The sequence below is a fragment of the Acanthochromis polyacanthus genome, chromosome 5 (assembly GCF_021347895.1).
Source record: "Acanthochromis polyacanthus isolate Apoly-LR-REF ecotype Palm Island chromosome 5, KAUST_Apoly_ChrSc, whole genome shotgun sequence".
Taxonomy (NCBI): domain Eukaryota; kingdom Metazoa; phylum Chordata; class Actinopteri; family Pomacentridae; genus Acanthochromis; species Acanthochromis polyacanthus.
The window spans coordinates 36,172,893-36,190,017 of NC_067117.1; the positions used below are offsets into that span (position 1 = coordinate 36,172,893).

The 17,125-nt window shown below is 39.1% G+C and overlaps 2 protein-coding genes across 2 annotated transcripts; one reads left to right on the forward strand and one right to left on the reverse strand.

The window, feature by feature from the left end:
• The first annotated feature begins 268 nt into the window (after nucleotides 1–268).
• Nucleotides 269–5,007, forward strand: rps10 (ribosomal protein S10). The gene is given in 10 exon segments (XM_022199133.2): nucleotides 269–382; nucleotides 831–980; nucleotides 3,191–3,200; nucleotides 3,203–3,235; nucleotides 3,238–3,363; nucleotides 3,855–3,932; nucleotides 4,577–4,597; nucleotides 4,600–4,631; nucleotides 4,924–4,939; nucleotides 4,942–5,007. Coding segments are annotated over 9 exon segments (489 nt in total). The 5' UTR covers nucleotides 269–382; the 3' UTR covers nucleotides 4,965–5,007.
• Nucleotides 5,008–7,158: 2,151 nt separating this feature from the next.
• Nucleotides 7,159–16,880, reverse strand: nudt3b (nudix (nucleoside diphosphate linked moiety X)-type motif 3b). Its single transcript, XM_022199134.2, has 5 exons — nucleotides 16,580–16,880; nucleotides 15,093–15,203; nucleotides 11,796–11,840; nucleotides 11,600–11,684; nucleotides 7,159–11,293 (listed from the first exon to the last, which is right to left on the reverse strand). The coding sequence occupies exons 1-5, from the start codon at nucleotides 16,676–16,678 to the stop codon at nucleotides 11,097–11,099; spliced, it is 537 nt and encodes a 178-aa protein (XP_022054826.1). The 5' UTR covers nucleotides 16,679–16,880; the 3' UTR covers nucleotides 7,159–11,096.
• Between the last annotated feature and the right edge of the window lie 245 nt (nucleotides 16,881–17,125).

Consider the following 17,125-nt stretch of genomic DNA (forward strand, 5'->3'; position numbering starts at 1 on the left):
CACCCCAGAGAGCCTGCTGCTGAAAAAAAAAATCCTAGAGGAAACATTGCATATGATTACAAAAATGCTGGATAAAGTAACCAGTAATCAAAAGGCCCAAAATTTTGATCCACCTCCACGTACTTTGAGATGCATAATAATAATAATAATAATAATGTTATTATTAATATTATTATTATTATTATTATTATTATTATTATTATTATTATTATTATTATTATTATTATTATCTTATATTTATGTGGTACGTCATTGATTGTGCTGCTCTTCCTCTCCACCCCAACAGGCGGCGATATTCTCCGTCAGGCCGCACCGAGACCTTAACACTTCCTGATCAACGTCAGTCGTTCCTTCCAGCTCCGGTTCCTGAACAAGTGGAAAGGTAAAATGAGACCCGGCGATATAATCCGAATATATCTTCAACATCTGTCCATCTGTACAATATTAGAGCTTGACAATCTATTGTTGTTAAAGTCAAAAAATGAAAAATAACCGTATTTTAGCCTTAAACGCGTTTAAAATCAGGGATATTAGGCTTAGAAGCTGGAAAGTAACCCCGGCTCTGGTGTTCACGAATGGCTGCCATGTTTCTCACTTGACGCGAGCCACTTTCGGAAGCTTTAATGTCTTTAAAATAGTCTATTTGGCTATATGTACATTGAAAGAACAACAGCAATTTAGAGCTTTAATAAGGCGTTTGTTTACTGGCTTCCTGCTGCTTTGTTTTACATCACTAGTGATAACTTAGCATGTTAGCCAGTCAGCGTTCCTATTATGGAGGCTAATGGAAGCATCCGCAAAACTGATGTTCAACTTATCTCTGAATACAGATGCTGATGCCCAAGAAGAACCGCATTGCTATCTATGAGCTCCTCTTCAAGGAGGGAGTAATGGTGGCCAAGAAAGACGTCCACCTGGCCAAGCATCCGGAGCTTGCTGACAAGAATGTGCCCAACCTTCATGTGATGAAAGCGATGCAGGTGAGACGCTGGAGGATGAAAGTCTTTAAGATGACTGGAAGTATAGATCGTACATCTGGTCAAAGCAGGGATACCGCCAGTGTTGATGAAATACTAGACAGTTAAGTCGTATGAGGTTATCTTGGTAGTGGTTCATATCCTGGAATGCTAGTGATAATTAAGTATTCTTAAATAGCAAAACTGCAGTTTAGAATGTGTCAGAGTTAACCCTCTGAACCACAGGCGCTTTAAAGGCAGTTTCTTAGTTCCTGTCACATTTGTTTTCACTGTGGGCTCATTTTGCGTTGTTCTGTAAAGTCCTGCACCCCCATGGAAACAACTCACCAAATTGTCTAAAGAGCTGCATAGCAAAGTTGTAATGCCACATCTAAAAAGCAGATGTTGATAAATTACTCAAAATGTCACTGCATATTATATATACTTCGATACTTGCATTTGAATTTTTTTTCGAAGTTGTCTGTTGTCCTTTTCAGATATACATAACCTGCATTTTGGCAGAAAAGTCTCAATATCTGTCTCGTCTTTTGGTCGAAACAATCAGTCATGGCTTCTGAGTTGATCTACGGAGCACTTTTTTCATTTTTACAGAATTTGGCTTAAAAAAGCATCATCTTGGCAATTTTTTAAATGAGATGTATAGAGCAAAGATACTTCAATGGAATATCATGATTTAGTGTGAATTATGGTTATTTTTACGATGTTCCTGAGTTGTCCAAGAACTGCTTGAAAATGGAAACACAGACAACTCCTCCCGTCTACAGTTTTTGATCCTAACGAACTGTGTAATGTTGATTTTATTAAATATACCTTGCTGTAAGTCATTGGTAGGCTTTGTGTTTATGTGAAGCGTGACGTCAGAGTCGGCAGCCACCAGGCCATTCGGGTGGTGGTAAACAAACACAAATGGATGAGCCGAGATGAGCCGAAGTGGGCGAAGGGAAGAGATGAGCTCCGAATATTCCTATTTTCGTCTGGGGGGAGGAGGAGGTGATCTCATAGACATATGTGTATATGTTTATGTGATCACGAGCCGATGTGGGCCGAAGGCGGAGGGAAGACATTAACGCCGCATATCCTTTCCGCCTGGTAACGTCCGGGGGGGTATTCGGATACCAAAATTAATATCCAGATAGCGAACGGATATTCGGGTCCAGCCCTACTGACAACCGTAAATAAAATCGAATGTACATATAAACAAAACTATATTAAGAATTCCAGTATATGCAAAAGAGGCAAGATATGTACAGCAAGGAGGAGGTAATGAGATAAAATAAACAATAAAATTGAATAAACATGGGCAGGAGATATAAATATAAAAAATATAAAAGTCTGATGGACCAGGGGTAAAAACTGTTCATCATCTTGAACTGTCATGGCATCTAAACACTCAAATGTTTACTGCAGCTCCTCTGATATCAGCTTTTTAGAATTAATTTTTCTGCAATCATGCTTGTAAAATAAAAATATGGACCCCTCACACATGCCACGCTCCAAGGTGCTTCAAGGTAATGTAATGGATATAATGTGCATAGTAATGCTCTGTCTGTGAAATACAAGTAAGGCTACTACCATGCAGTAACTTTAAGTTGACTCAGGATCAGTACACTTGTAATTAATGAACTGGGGAGTCTGTTTCCCATCGCTAATATCCCTCCCACTTGTATTGAACAGGACATGATGGAGAGTAACTTCCTAGTCAGAGTAATTTAAGTGCAAAATATTTATGCAGGAACGCTGTGACGTAGCAACACAGTCAAGAATGTACAATATTGTTGAAGAATTCACAGGAAAGTAATAACAGTTCAGTGTAAAGAGTGATTTGAATGAGACAAAAATAACAATGTTGTTGTTGGGAGAACAAACTTAAACTGTTATGATTTGCACAACAAGACCTGAAGGGACACACATTTGAAAAATATCTCTCATGTTATGTATGCTGCTGTTCTACTTAATTTCCCACTGGATAACTTTTTCCATTATCCCTGCAATTGTTACCTGCCCTGAATTCAGTTGTCTTGCTTTATATGTCAGAGAGAGCAATTAGTGGATGAATATTAAAATTTGGTGCTCCCAAAGTAGGATGTAGAAGATTATTCTTTTATTTTAAACAAAGCCTCAAAAGGTACTTGGTATGTAGAATGTGCTCACATCAGGTTTTGCACTGATTTGTCGTCGTAGTTAATGTGACAGTGTGTGCACTTTTCTTTCAGTCCCTGAAGTCCTGTGGTATGTCAAGGAGCAATTTGCCTGGCGTCATTTTACTGGTACCTCACCAATGAGGGTATCCAGTACCTGAGAGACTTCCTCCACCTTCCCCCTGAGATCGTGCCCGCCACCCTGCGTCGTCAGACCCGCCCTGAGACCGCAAGGCCCAGGCCCAAGGGTAAGACACTCAAATATGTTTTCAATTTTAGTTTTCATGAAGCCAATGCCACAGTATGCAGGATACTGGCAATTAAAATGCCTGAACTGCTGCACTGACTGTTATTGAAACTGGTGGCACTAGTATTTCATGTGGGATCTTCATCTGGACCTAAAAGAAATGCTGTACTACAGCTACTTGCAAGATAAAACAGGATTCTCTGTCTGCTACAGCAGTGCATAAATAGATTTTTTTTTTTTCTTCAAAGCATACACATTTCTTGAAGTTAGCCATGAATAATCCTCTCAAACTGCAAGCCCCTGGAGCCAAAGTTTTAGAAATACTCTTGCTTTTCTAGCTACTGTATTCGGTGAGAACCCATGGCATTCAAGCTGAACAGTTTCACTTTAAAGCATATTGAATTTACTCTTAGTTAATCCTGGTTAAAAGCAAGAACAACCGCTAACCATAGAATGTGAACTGAGTGTTTTCTGTCTTTTTTTTTTCTGCAGGAATGGAAGGAGAGAGGCCTGCCCGCCTTACCCGTGGGGAGGCAGACAGAGAAGCATACAGGCGATCTGCTGCACCCCGTACGTATAGCACTAACTATTCTGGTCACATTATCATTTGAGTTGCTGATGTGGTCTTGGTGCTGTTAGGTTTAATGAGCTGCGTGAAGGCATTAAATGAGGCAGATAGAAACGGTGACTTCGGCTCATTAGGTTAATTTTAAGATGGTATTATGCATTAAAAATTCTCTGTGAAGTAGGACACTTCATTCTGGAGAATGAAATGGGAAAGTGCAAGTGATTTGAGCCACTATCAAGAAAGCATGTCAGTAATACAAATTTATATATTCCAAAGGAAATTCTACAGTGTCAACAAATTTAATTGGAGCTTTAAATGAAAAATGCTATGTATTCATAGCTCTCTGGTTTTCAAGTGGCCTAGTTTATTGCTTCTGTTGGCCTTTTTGAAAGTAAACTAAGTTACTTTCAGTCAGTTTTGCCATTTTGATATTAAATTACTGTTTTTGTCTTGTATTTATGTTTTGTAAAGTAGTTTGTAAAAAAAAATCAATAGTCGTAAAGATCTTCAGTTGCAGTCCCAAAAAAATTTGCAGGATTTTTTTTTTGCATTTATAGCTCATGGTGAACTTTTTTGTAAATTCTTACACTGACAGGCATGTTTTGAAGTGATCGACTAATTTGATTATCCATAAATTCTCCTTCAGCTGGTGCTGACAAGAAAGCAGAGGCGGTGCTGGAGCTGCCACAGAGTTCCAGTTCGTAAGTACTTTTTTCTGTTTTTTATGTGAGTATTTTTCTAAATGCACCTTCAACAAAAGCATTTCTGTGTTTACTTGTTTTTCAGTCACAGCAATTGAGGAATGTTTTCTAGAGGAGTTAAACAAAACCATTCCTCGCTGTAACATTGTTAGGTTGAGGGTGCGGTTGTACGTGGGTTTCAATAAGGAATGTCAGAAAGCTAAATTAGGTTTATGTGGTTGTAAGCTGTAAAAGTTGATTCTTCTGTCGAACTCTGCGTTGACTGACGGATTGACGAAACGTTCTGTTGCAGAGGGGTGGCTTCGGACGCGCAGAGGACAGCAGCCTCAGTAAATTTCACAATCTCTTTCTGTACAATAAAGAAAATCAAAATACAGCTTACGTCTCCGTGTTTTTCGTGAATCTTTTTCTGCTGAGCAAGGTTAAGTTAATTAGCAGGTATAAATTTACAAAGTGGAGCTGAAGTGAACAGATAAAGACCACAAAAACCCCAAAAGAGCATGAAGTCAGTGAGACTTGGTGTAAAAATGCTTGAGTCGTTGATCACTGAATGTGTTGAGGAAGTGATTGTTGTTAAATGCTATTGTCCCACCATGACATTCAATACACCTAAAAGTGATGTACTTGAAACTCACATTTTAGAGTGAGCCCAGTAGGTTTTTAGATGTGTTGGATGAAGAAAGGAAATAAGTAGTGATGACTGTAGCAAAGTTGTATTCAGGTTAGAGGATGAGTCAATGTGCTGGACCCTGAAACCAAACGGTGTTTTCAGTTACACTTACCCTGTTTTTGATTGAAAAAGCTCAATTTCTCCTTTGTTTTAATCCTATGGAACCCAATGTAGTGCAGGCGGTATGATTACTTATTCATTTTTGATTGGTGGTAGATTTGAAACCAGATAAGGTGGATCAGTCATTCTGTTTGCATATAAAATCTGGGTACTTGGACACTAACATTTCACACATTCACCATGTTTCAGAGCGCTTTTGTTGCAGTGATGGGTTTTTAAAAAACAATATGCAGATAACAAAAATCTTTATAAATTAGACCAAATGAGATATTGTGAAACTTTACAAACGGTGAGTCTTAAAGGGTTAATTAGGAAGGTGAAGCTAGATAGAGAACCAGTATAGCTTTGTCACTGTAATCATGTATCGACTGTCCCTGTCTAACATTGGCACTCGATCAAACCATACTTGAACCACTTTCGTAAGTTGGTTTTGGTGTCCTCTTTCATCATCAACCTGAGCGAGGTTTAATAAAGCACAGAAAGTGAAAAATAAAATACTACTTGGTGTCCAGATTATGTAAATTAATCTGAAACATGCCTCAGAGGCACAAGGAGAAGCTTTTACTGGAGGTCTAGATTATATGTGGAAACGCAATTTTGCAAGTGTTTTAAATGTGAAATTATGCCCATTAGCTGTGTCCTATTTCCACACTACATACTTATTAACAGGCTTTGCTTGGAAGACTGTAATTAAAAAGTCTGTGTGGTCTGCTGTCTCACAAAGGAAATCTTTGAAGTCAGACACTGACCTTTCTCACAGGGATGGCCTCACTTGTTAAAGTAGGTAATAAGAGTTGACGATGGCTGCATCCCATTTAGATGAGCTACCTCCACAGCTATTGTGAATTCTTACTCGTGGTTTACTGGAATACTTCATAGAAAGGAGTCATTTCTAATATTATTTACACCAGTGCTTTTCCTATCTTAACAAGACCAGATGTTTGCTGTACAGTGTATCGGTCCTGACAGTGTGCTGTTTTGCAGTTAGCGTAAAAGGAAAAACTGATTTATGCTGACAGGGAGTAATACTTGCAGCACCAGCTACCAACCAAAGCTCTACTTTAGAATTCAACTTTCAAATAGATGTTTTCAGGGGTTTTTCTTTGTTTCAGGGCATGTTCCTGGAACTGATTCACCACCGTTTACAATTATTATTTTTTCCAGCTATAAGCAGTCTGTCCAGTCCCTTTGAGTGGTGCACTGCAAAAGAATCGTGCCACACTACACTTTGAGTATTTTTTAAAATATGCATAAAAAGAAACTGTGGAAAGTTGTTTATCATTTTGTGTTTTCCCAGAACAAATGTCTAATAGCCAAGCTGACTAGTTTGTCACCTCCAGGTATAAGAGCATAAGACGTGAGATCTTCTGAAAGACATATTGCTTTCTCTATGTACGTATTGTCAAATTTCCCATCAATATATCATAGTTGAGTATATTGATATGTTGTATACTGACTACAAACAATATACTGTTACCATTAGCATATAAAGTAGCAAAAAAAATGCAACGTTGGTATGTTAAATGTAATTGTGTTGCAGCACATTCCTTAGGCACAATTATAATTTTGAGTTAAATGACTACTATTCAAATCTATGTGAAATCCTCCCATCAAACCTCTTAAGTTTATTCTAGTACATCATATTCACATCATACTCAAATTGGTTTGTGATATGAACACAAAGACACTGAGCTGAATGTAAATACTGGTGTTTGTTGGCACATTTATATTACAATCTTCAGTCTTCTCGCACTGGTTTTATTCCACAGTCCCAAATGACAAAGAGAGGAGGAAGAATACTCCAGTGACACATACACCTTGGAGAACACCATTACAATATGTAACTTCAAGGTTGAGGCCAACGGCTAGAAGTGCACACGTTTATTTTGTTATTCAATTGCAATGTTGTTGTTGTCTTGAAGGGGGGTTGCCATTTTATAAATCAATGTGTTTTTTATTTTCCAATCATTTACCTGATAAAATGTTTGAAGATTACACTAAACAAAACTGAATGTTACAATCCTCAGCTGTGAAGTGATGTGCTTTTAATACTTTTGCTTTGGCCACAAGATGGGCCAGCTAACAGACACAATCAGCTTTGGTAAATTAAAGAGGTGACTTTATGTGAAGCTTCAGGTGTTTCAGGAGTACATCCTGTTAGGCCCAAATCAAGCAGCTTCAATGTCAAACGACAGCCGATTTAATTTGCCAAAATTTCCAGGAAGAAGGGTTGACCCAATGATCTCCACTGTCCTTGTGGAAACACTTACTTCATAAATTTGCTCTTGCACTTGAGCCTAAACTTTATTTTTGACAGGAATTATCTGAATTTTAGTAAGAATGGTGAAAAAAAAAAAGGACACTAATTCTTATAAAGTTAAAGTGTATCGTCTGTAAGGGTGTTGTGTTAGGTATATACATAAGCTTGTCAATAACACAACAGATTAAAGAACAAACAGAAAAAAAGGACAAAGAACAAGTGGTCATCAATAATTAAGTCACTGGCTGTTACTTGTGGAAAACCTCCTCACATTCATTTTGACAGTACCTGTCACCCACATCAAACTACAGAGAGCAAATTCAATCATTGCCAATTACTCAGGGGTTTGCTTGTCCGCAGTGTACAGGTTCATCCCATAAACATCGAATTGCACATTTAGATGAAGACTGAAAGGTCTAATCAACACAAAATCTTATGTCAAGTGCCAGTCAGGGCATCATAAAGAAGGACTTTGGCCACCACACCTTTCTGATACACAGCAGTAAATCAGTTCAAAGTCTAATAACTGGAGGAGACTTCAGACTATAAGCTCACCCAAACTGGCATACAGAAAATATTTAATTATCACAGGCCAATATTATCAACTCGTCTAAAGCTGTATTCATTGGGACAGTGGCGCCCACCAAAAACAATCAACGGGAACAAAGAAGCAAGTCACCACTACTCCACAACCACTGCTTGCTGAAAAAAGCGGTCCTGCTCATCCTTCCCCTAGTATTCCGTTGTCAGCGTCAATTCCCATCAAGGGTTTCTTACCAGTTTTTGAACCATGGGTTTTCTGTACATATAGATCTATTGAACTACTACAGTACTTTACAGTAAATTCTTTACAGTAAACATTTTAACTAACAATAAAATAATTTTTTAAAAAAGTTTCCAGCCACAAAGCACATCAGTCTTTGCCAATGAAACCGTCAAATCTACAATAATATGTGAACTCTTTAATCTTTATTAAAGGTGCAAGAGACAAGGTGCTCAGTTTACTATTCAACTAAGTAAAGTGTTTTAGGTCTATACTGCAACTATAATCATGGTTTACATGATTTCTTGTATGTAAAGGGGCTTTTTTCTGAGTATGTAGTATTTAGCATTTTCAAACTTCTTGTTTTGAACGTCCAGTCTCCAACTATATGCTTACTCTCACTGTGCTGGTAGCATAGCTTTGGGTTGAGGAGGCAAGTATTTGCACCAGCTATGAAACTTATCACTAGTTTGCCCAGTCCAAAAAGGCAGACACACAAAACATCCAGAAATCTCTGTCATGCACTGGTGGAAAACTTAAAGGACAGCACATCACTGACTTAAATTATTTGCTAATATTTCGATATGGAAGTAGACAAGATTTTGTAGTCATGCAAGAAATTTTCAAATTAAAAAAACAGTGTTGGCTGCTCTCTCCTAATCCACCTAAATGTTATTACAGGTTTAAACATGGCCAAAGTACCAACACAATATTTAGGAGCTTCTGGGACACACCAATGTAAGAAACCCTTTATGGGAAACTGCACTGCCCAGAGCTAGTGGCACAGCTGCTAGCTTGAAAAGATTTCAGCCTTTCTAATTTCATAACAAAGTAGTGGTTGAGACACTCCGACTACAGTTTTAATTCACTTTACAGTTTGACCAAGGATGAAAAAGCAGGAGTCCCTTACAGTTAGAAATTAGTTTTGGTCAAAAGAAGGATTTAAGAATATTCTATTATGAATACGCTCTTTAACTTCACCAATAACCACAGCCACGTTCCTTGTTCTTTAGCCTTAGATGTACTGTATTCTATCTCAAGAGAAAATTCCCAACAGCGTCAAAGCCAGCACAACAAGTTCAATCAGTTCTTCCAGCCTCAGTTGAAATGACATGTAGCACTCACAGATGTGCAAGAGGTGTTTTGTCATTTGCACTCTCGCTTTTGATCTATACAGAAATAAACAATTTACAATAAAAACCTCTTACATGCTATCTACAGCGCCTCCAGTTTCACAGTATTGAGCTAGCTGCCTCACGCCACATTGAGGCTAAGTGACGCAGCTCAGCTAAAGAGACTTTTGCCAGACGTTAGAGAGAAAAACAAAAAGGAAAAATAAACTAGTATCCAAAAGCATTTTACATGTTAAAAACGAGGTCTCAAACTGTACAAGGCTTGTTTGTTCTGCATCTTGCCAAGGACAGCATTATAGATCCATTACTTTCAATGTCAAGCAGGTGTTCTGAGTGTTCTTGGGGATGCAGATTAAATACTAAAGAACGAAGGGCTAAAAAAGAAAAATCATGACCATAATGAAAACTGCCCGCTAAAGTCACCCGCGCTATATTACGAACACAATGTAAACAATTGCTTTTAACCAAACTGAATGTGAGGAGTAAAATATGAAAATGGGTTTTAATAACTTAAGTGATATGTGCTGCATTTTGAAATTACAAATCCATGATTCTTAAGTCTACTACTTCTACCCTCTCAGTATGTGGAGGAAGACTTTGTAGTCAGTCACAAGAATGCAGTTTAAAAAAGAAAACAGAAAGGGATTAAAAGGAGGTAAAGACACTGAGGAGAAAGGTGGTTCAATTTACATTGTATGTTGACATTCTTTCACTCGCTATACAGTATTCTGTATACAGTATGCTTTGTCTGAGAGTGAAACCTGTAGTGCTTGGCTAGCTTCCCAAATAAGAGAAACACAGTTGACACTTGAAATTGAAAGACTACTGAAATTGAAAGACTACTTAGGGGCTGTATCCTTCTGATTAAAAAGACATCAACAACTACAGTAAGGAGAAAAATGAAGAAAAGCCAAAGACCTTACCAAATGTCTGTTGCACAGTCAGCATCAGGTCACTCTAGTGAGTGAGACACAACATAACAGTGCTCATGCAAGACAAGTCACTTCCCACAACTGTGTTCATTCAGATACAGACAATATTTCCTATCCATACAACAGGGAAGGGAGTACACTAATGGACACATTCATTCACAGAAAAATAACCAAAAGGATGGAGGAAACGTTAAAAAGACCACCAAAAGCCTTCAGCTTAAGCACTAAGTATACACTTTTACATTACAACAGTAAAAAGTAGTTCTTGCATTCAATAAACACCACGCTAAGGGCGTGTTTAGGAAGGGGAATGAGGGGACACTTCATGCAGTTGTCAGTAAAAAGAAAAAAAGAGGGGCCAAAAATTACATTTACATTTACAAAGTGTTTCAGACTATTCACTCAACACTTGTCATCAAGTCTGTGCCACGGTTCTGGCACAAAGGAGTTGGCAAGGCAAACCATGTAATTGAGACAAAGAAAGAGAAAGAAGAGAAAGAGAAAAGAAGAGAAGAGAAGAGAAATGACACAAGTAAGAGCGCAAGTGGTGGCGATAGCTCCTGGGGGTGTCAGAATTATGGTTTTAGTTATCTGATACCCGAGACGGAGCTCTGACTGATGCTGTAGGTAGGGGAGAGGTCCCCACCTATCGTGGCCACCAACGGTGTTCCGTTACTGGTCAGGCAACTCTCCTGGAGAGCCTCGAAGTAGGTGGCCTGCACAGGCTTGTGACACTGCAACACTTGTATGGCATCGTCTATTTTAAACCATTCCCTTTTTCTCCCTGTTGACAAAACAAGAAAGCATTGTAGAGAAAGTTAACACATAACAGATGACATGAAAAAAAAACATTGTTTTAGTGTAGGTTTTGACTAATGATCAGTACTGGTACACTGAGCTGATGTGAAAAATCACAAGGGTAGAAACAAAACTGGTGTTATAATTTCCCCAGTAAACATACACCAAAATTCCTAAACGGTAACATTGCTAAGGTCTGGGAAGAAAACAGAGCTACAGTCAAAGCATGTGACTGCCTGAGAACTTTGTCCGTATGATCCTCACTTTGACAAGTAAACAAACAGAGCTTTACCAATGTTGACCGAGTCCTCCCAGTCCTCCAGCACCTCTGTTACAATAAGAACATACACATATGTTCTGTGTTTCCTCTCCTGGTTCTGTGGAAAAGTAAAAATTTGCATATTTTCATTTCTCAGTCATAAACACAGCGAACAGTTTGTTGACATTTTAAGATAAATAAAGTCTACTGCAAGCACACTGCCGCTCACCTCAAATACTCCAACTAAGCGACCTAAAGTCCCTTTCACACCGGCCTGTAAAATGAATAAAATGATAGAACGATGAGCAAGTACTTCCACAGTCCAAACACAGAGTTTTCAGAAATATGAACTGACGGAGAGAAAATACTTGTACAATGTAATGCATTCACTCTAATAGCCTAACGATAAACACTATGTCTTTGAACCTCATAGTGTCTTGTTGAGACAGTTTCAACAAGATGCTTAACTGATTTAATTTATATGGTACAAACTACAGTTTGTGTTTGTGCAGCAGTGGATTACACTACACTATAAGATTATGTTTTCCCCCGCAAATCCCCTCCTTCATATTGATGCATTGTTGTTCAATTCTCCAGATAACACAGAAGTACAACATATACAAAGACTGAGGTCATGTCTTGTGTGTAATTTTTTAATTAACGTCACATGGCACTGCAATGAGGTCTAATTTAGCCAAATTAGTTCCAAATTATTTTAGTTGTCTAAATTATAAATACCAAGATTAAAATTGCCAATACATTTGTTAAAAATTAGGTTAATGAACTTTGAAGGCCAAACAACTCAAAATACAAAAGTCATTAAATCATAAATGATTATCTGCTAAAACATTTGTGATTAATCCAGTAACTTTTTGGTTTGTAAGACACAAACCAGTGAAAAGAAATCTTGTACAGATCAATTCTCAGATGCCTTGTTTTACCCGACCAAGACACAATGACACAAATATACACTATTGTTCAGCATTTTGGAGTCACCGAGACAATTTCATGTTTTTCATAAAAACTCACACTTTTATTCATGTGCTAATATAACTGCGCAAGGGTTTTCTAATCATCAGTGAGCCTTTCGACACCAGGAGCTAACACAATGTACCATTAGAACACAGGAGTGATGGTTGCTGGAAATGGGCCTCTGTACCCCTATGGAGATATTCCATTAAAAATCAGCTGTTTAGAATAGTCATTTACCACATTAACAATGTGTAGACAATATTTTATCAATTTAATGTTACCTTCATTGACTAAAAAAGCTTTTCTTTCAAAAAAGGACATTTCTAAGTGACTACATTTTTTAACAACAGTGTATTTAAACTAAATCGTCACATTTGAGAGGCTGGAGCTTTTAATAATAACCTGGACAATTACCAAAATAAATAGCAAATAATTTTCTGTTGATTAATCAACATATTGTTGAAGCTCTGAACTTCACAGCTGCCAAACACACAAAACACCTTTGTCCAGCTTTAGCTGCCACATATTGACAGCCACTCCTACAAAATCTTGTAAAAAGGTCAGAAAAAAACAACAGAATACCCTCTATACTGCTAGGTACTGCTACGCTTTTCACAATCCTAAAACTGAGACCATACAAATGTTGCAACCTTTCCTTCTGAAAATGGAAAGGTTGGAATATTTCTCAGTTACTCTTTAGCACATTCTCATGAAAACCACCTCCAATATCTTAACTCGGAGAGGTGAATAGTAGGTTTGGCTGAGATCCAGAGTCAGGCCACTTGCTGACATCTTTGAAGCTTCTTCTTCAGGTTCCAGTTTCAGTCTATAAATAAATGTTGACTCCACGTACTGTACCATGGACTCAGTGTTGCACTTCTCAGACCTTTAACTAGATCATATGGAAAAGAACAGGCCTACAACTAGAAACCCCAAAGATGTGCCAGTGATTAAGTAATAGGCCAAAAGTCAACCTGTATGTTTTTATGAGATGGAAAATGTCTAGCAGTTCAGGCATTCATGTAACTGAAGACTACTGGGCATCACCCGGGTAGAGGATGTACAGCACTGAGGCTGCATTTCAAGTTATGCAATGCTGTCCTCTGTCTCATGGTGGAGGGTTGGGGTGTATCACTAGGACACAAGGAGAAGCTGAGGTAGAGAACAGTTAAGTAAGACAAAGGAACCCTTGGTTACCTTTGGCCTGCTCCTAACCCTGCTCCTGACTGCTGCATCTTCACTGTCATACCTGGCAAGATTCCAAGCCAATAAGCATAAGCAATCACTCACCACTCATATGGTCATCAGAATAAGCTAACCAGGATTAGGATATGCCCTGTTACACCACCGCCCAATAAGAGGCTTAGAATGCCACAGTACGTGGTGATGTATTGAGCGCCACTCAAAGTCGCCACAATGTTTCCTGAATGTCGCCTTTTAGCAAACCTCAGTACTGATGTGACATTGCTTATGACCCTGTGGAAATGTGCTGGCAAGCCTTAGTGTCCTGCCACCTCCAAAGCCACCAAACAGCACGGAGCCAAGACAAGAGATGATATCAGCATCCATCAGTGTGATGGATCACACACAGAGAATAGGCTTTATATGGTCAGTGACCCGCCAAGAGCTGACAGCTGGGTGAGATTCAGTGTCTTTGGTGCCCTGTGTCAATTCTGATCATAATGTTCAAGGGATGAACAGCATTTACACTGGAGGAACACCTCACTGAAGTTACTGCAGAGAATGTAGGCAGTTTAAGCAGAATATTGACTTCCAATGGGCTTCATAACTGTTTACTAATTGCTACCTACCCTCCCCAACATACACCATAAAAACACAGTTTTGTTCACCAATATGCCTCTGTAATGAGACTGCTGTCATAAAAATAGAACTGTCAACAACATATAAACAGGAAATGTCGATTGTTCTCCTTCATCTGTCAAATTTGTGGAAAAGAATAGTACTGCAGCGCAACCGCTGGGTAGTCAACGCCCAATCTCAGTGTGACCTGCTTTGACACCTAAACACTGCTTTGTAACATGATGCTATGGTCCAGCTTACATGTTGCTAGGCTCTCTCTGTCCATGCAAACAGGATGACTACATTGACAAAATGGATTTTGAGAGCAAGGTATTAGGCTCAGTGTTAAATACAGGCATGATTTACTAGAAATGTAACACAATACATCTTATCAGCCTACACTCTTACTAATTTGCCACGCTACAAACGGAAATCCATTCTCAGAACAGTATTCCTGGCTATGGATGGCATCTCGAAAGGCATCTTTCACACCCATGTTTCAGATAGAGTCAAGTAAAGTTTGCAAGTCCACAGTCCAAAAAATAAAGTGAGGGTAAAGATGAAGGTAAATAAAAAGAAGAGCGACGAGATGAAGGAGGGGGAAAAATTAAGAGATTATTTTCTGCAGCGGAGTGTTTGTACAGGTCCTTAAATTACAACCTCTATCAGACATGAAGCTAGGATTAGGAAAAAGAACCCACAATATAGGCTGTATTAAGATAAAATAATATTGTAAGACATTTACAGAACCAACCTCTTCACACACTTCTCGAGCTGCAGCAACATTGGGCTCCTCCTCAGGCTCCATTCCCCCTCCAGGAACTATCCACTTATCAGGATGTCGACTACTACTCACCAACAGCACCTGCAATGCATCCCATACAAGACTGGTTAGGCAATACAATCAAAATCAAAGTGTCTTGCTGATAGAGTTCAAATTACATACGTATTACCACTTGAGCAAGTATTCAGTAAGCCTGTCATCTAACAACCCCTGAAAATGTTCAACACTGCCACTGAAGTGATCCAGCTGGATATCTTGTGAATGCAGTTAAAATAACTGACTGTGTACTGCGGCACATAAATCACAATATTTCTCCAAACAATAACTACGGTATGAATACAGGTAATGGTAAGTTCTGGGTGTTGACAATCAGTTGCAGAACAGCTTGACTGCAGATCAAGTAAAGTCTCTAGTAAACTTTTTTTTTTTTTAAGTCCTAGTAAAACTTCCCAGCTATGTGCTTGTGATACTGATGCGTTTCCTGGAATCAGCAATCCATGATGTCACAATCTGGCCTCTACTTTCACCAAAATGAGGAATTGGTTATCTCATCTCATCTCCTCCCTAGTAAAATGGTTCCAAGACAATGAAATCTTTGTGCTTGCTGTTTGACTGCATACCAGCTTTTTAAATCACTTCTGATCTCAAATAACCTACAGCAGGCTAGTTTAAGTGGTTTTCGTTGGAGGCGACTCGGAGGTAGCGGGCAGTGCACTGACAGTTAAGTGGTAAACATTTGTACACAACGGAGCAGGTTTCCACTTTGTCATTTCGCTGATTTTCCAGATCATAACACTTTAAGATCGTAAAGTAAGCAACACTAACCACACAGTAAATCGGCAAACCGCGTATCTATACCTGATTATCTTTTGGTTTAGGCTAGTAAGCTAATAGCTACAAATCAGTACAGTGTTTGGCTAGTAATACCAGTTGCATTTACGCTAACACTACACGCTTAGCGTAACATAGCTCGCCAGATTATCCGTAACACCAGCAGATAAATGCTTTAGACTATCACTGTAAATACTAAATACATATTTCTATCCGGCCGACGGTGCAGAGTAATAAAGTTACCAGTTACCACAGCCAATACTGTAGGCTGTGGTCGCTGGCCGAGAGCCGGCTGCCCACAGCAGCACGGCAAGTTAGCATGCTAACGTTAGCATTAGCATGCAGCTAACAGGTTGGTTCCAAGTAACGCTGGGTATAAAAACCAGCGGCTGCTATCTGCACAGTTAAAGAGGCTTACATAACACCAGGGTAAGTACGAGGTGAAAACTAACGTTTAATGCACAGTCTCGGAAGACAGCACGAGAAGCTAAGAAAAAAGTGAGTCATCGTTTCCAGCTGACATTAAACAGCAGCTGTGTTGATAAATATATCGACTTACAGACAGAGAAGACACTGAAGAGCCTAACGCTAGCTTGGCCCTCCAGACAGCAACATCCCGGACTCACCTCCTCCTCGCTCTCGCTCCTGAAGCACAGGCAGGCAGCCCGCTTCTTGTAGCCTTCCCCGTCGTACGTCCGGGTTTGATTTGACTTGAGCTTCATCATTTTGGGGGTGCAAAAGTTCAAAAGTACAGCTAAGTTTACCACTTATGAAGATGACGGTTATAGACGCAAAGTCCTCCTCCGGGGAACCTCGGCGTTTTACTTAAAAGAAATAACTTCTTCTTCGCTTCATTTTCACAAACCTAGGCACATCTACGGCACGGTCGCCATTACAAGGAGCCGCTACGCCCACGACGTATTTTAACCTTTAATAGCTCGGCGAGCGTAAGAAATGTACCTACCGGGGATTGAAGAATTCGGGCAACTGAGAGCAGCGACAAAACGTTACACCACGCTCTGACTGGAGCAAGCCGGCGAGGGAAACTGGCAGTTTCGGCTCCAACAAGCTTTCCTACTTGCTTGAGGTTGATTTAAGTTTGTACTCTATTTTTTGTGTAAATTAAAACGTAACTTTATCAAAGCAACATTCTTTCCAACTGATAACATCGG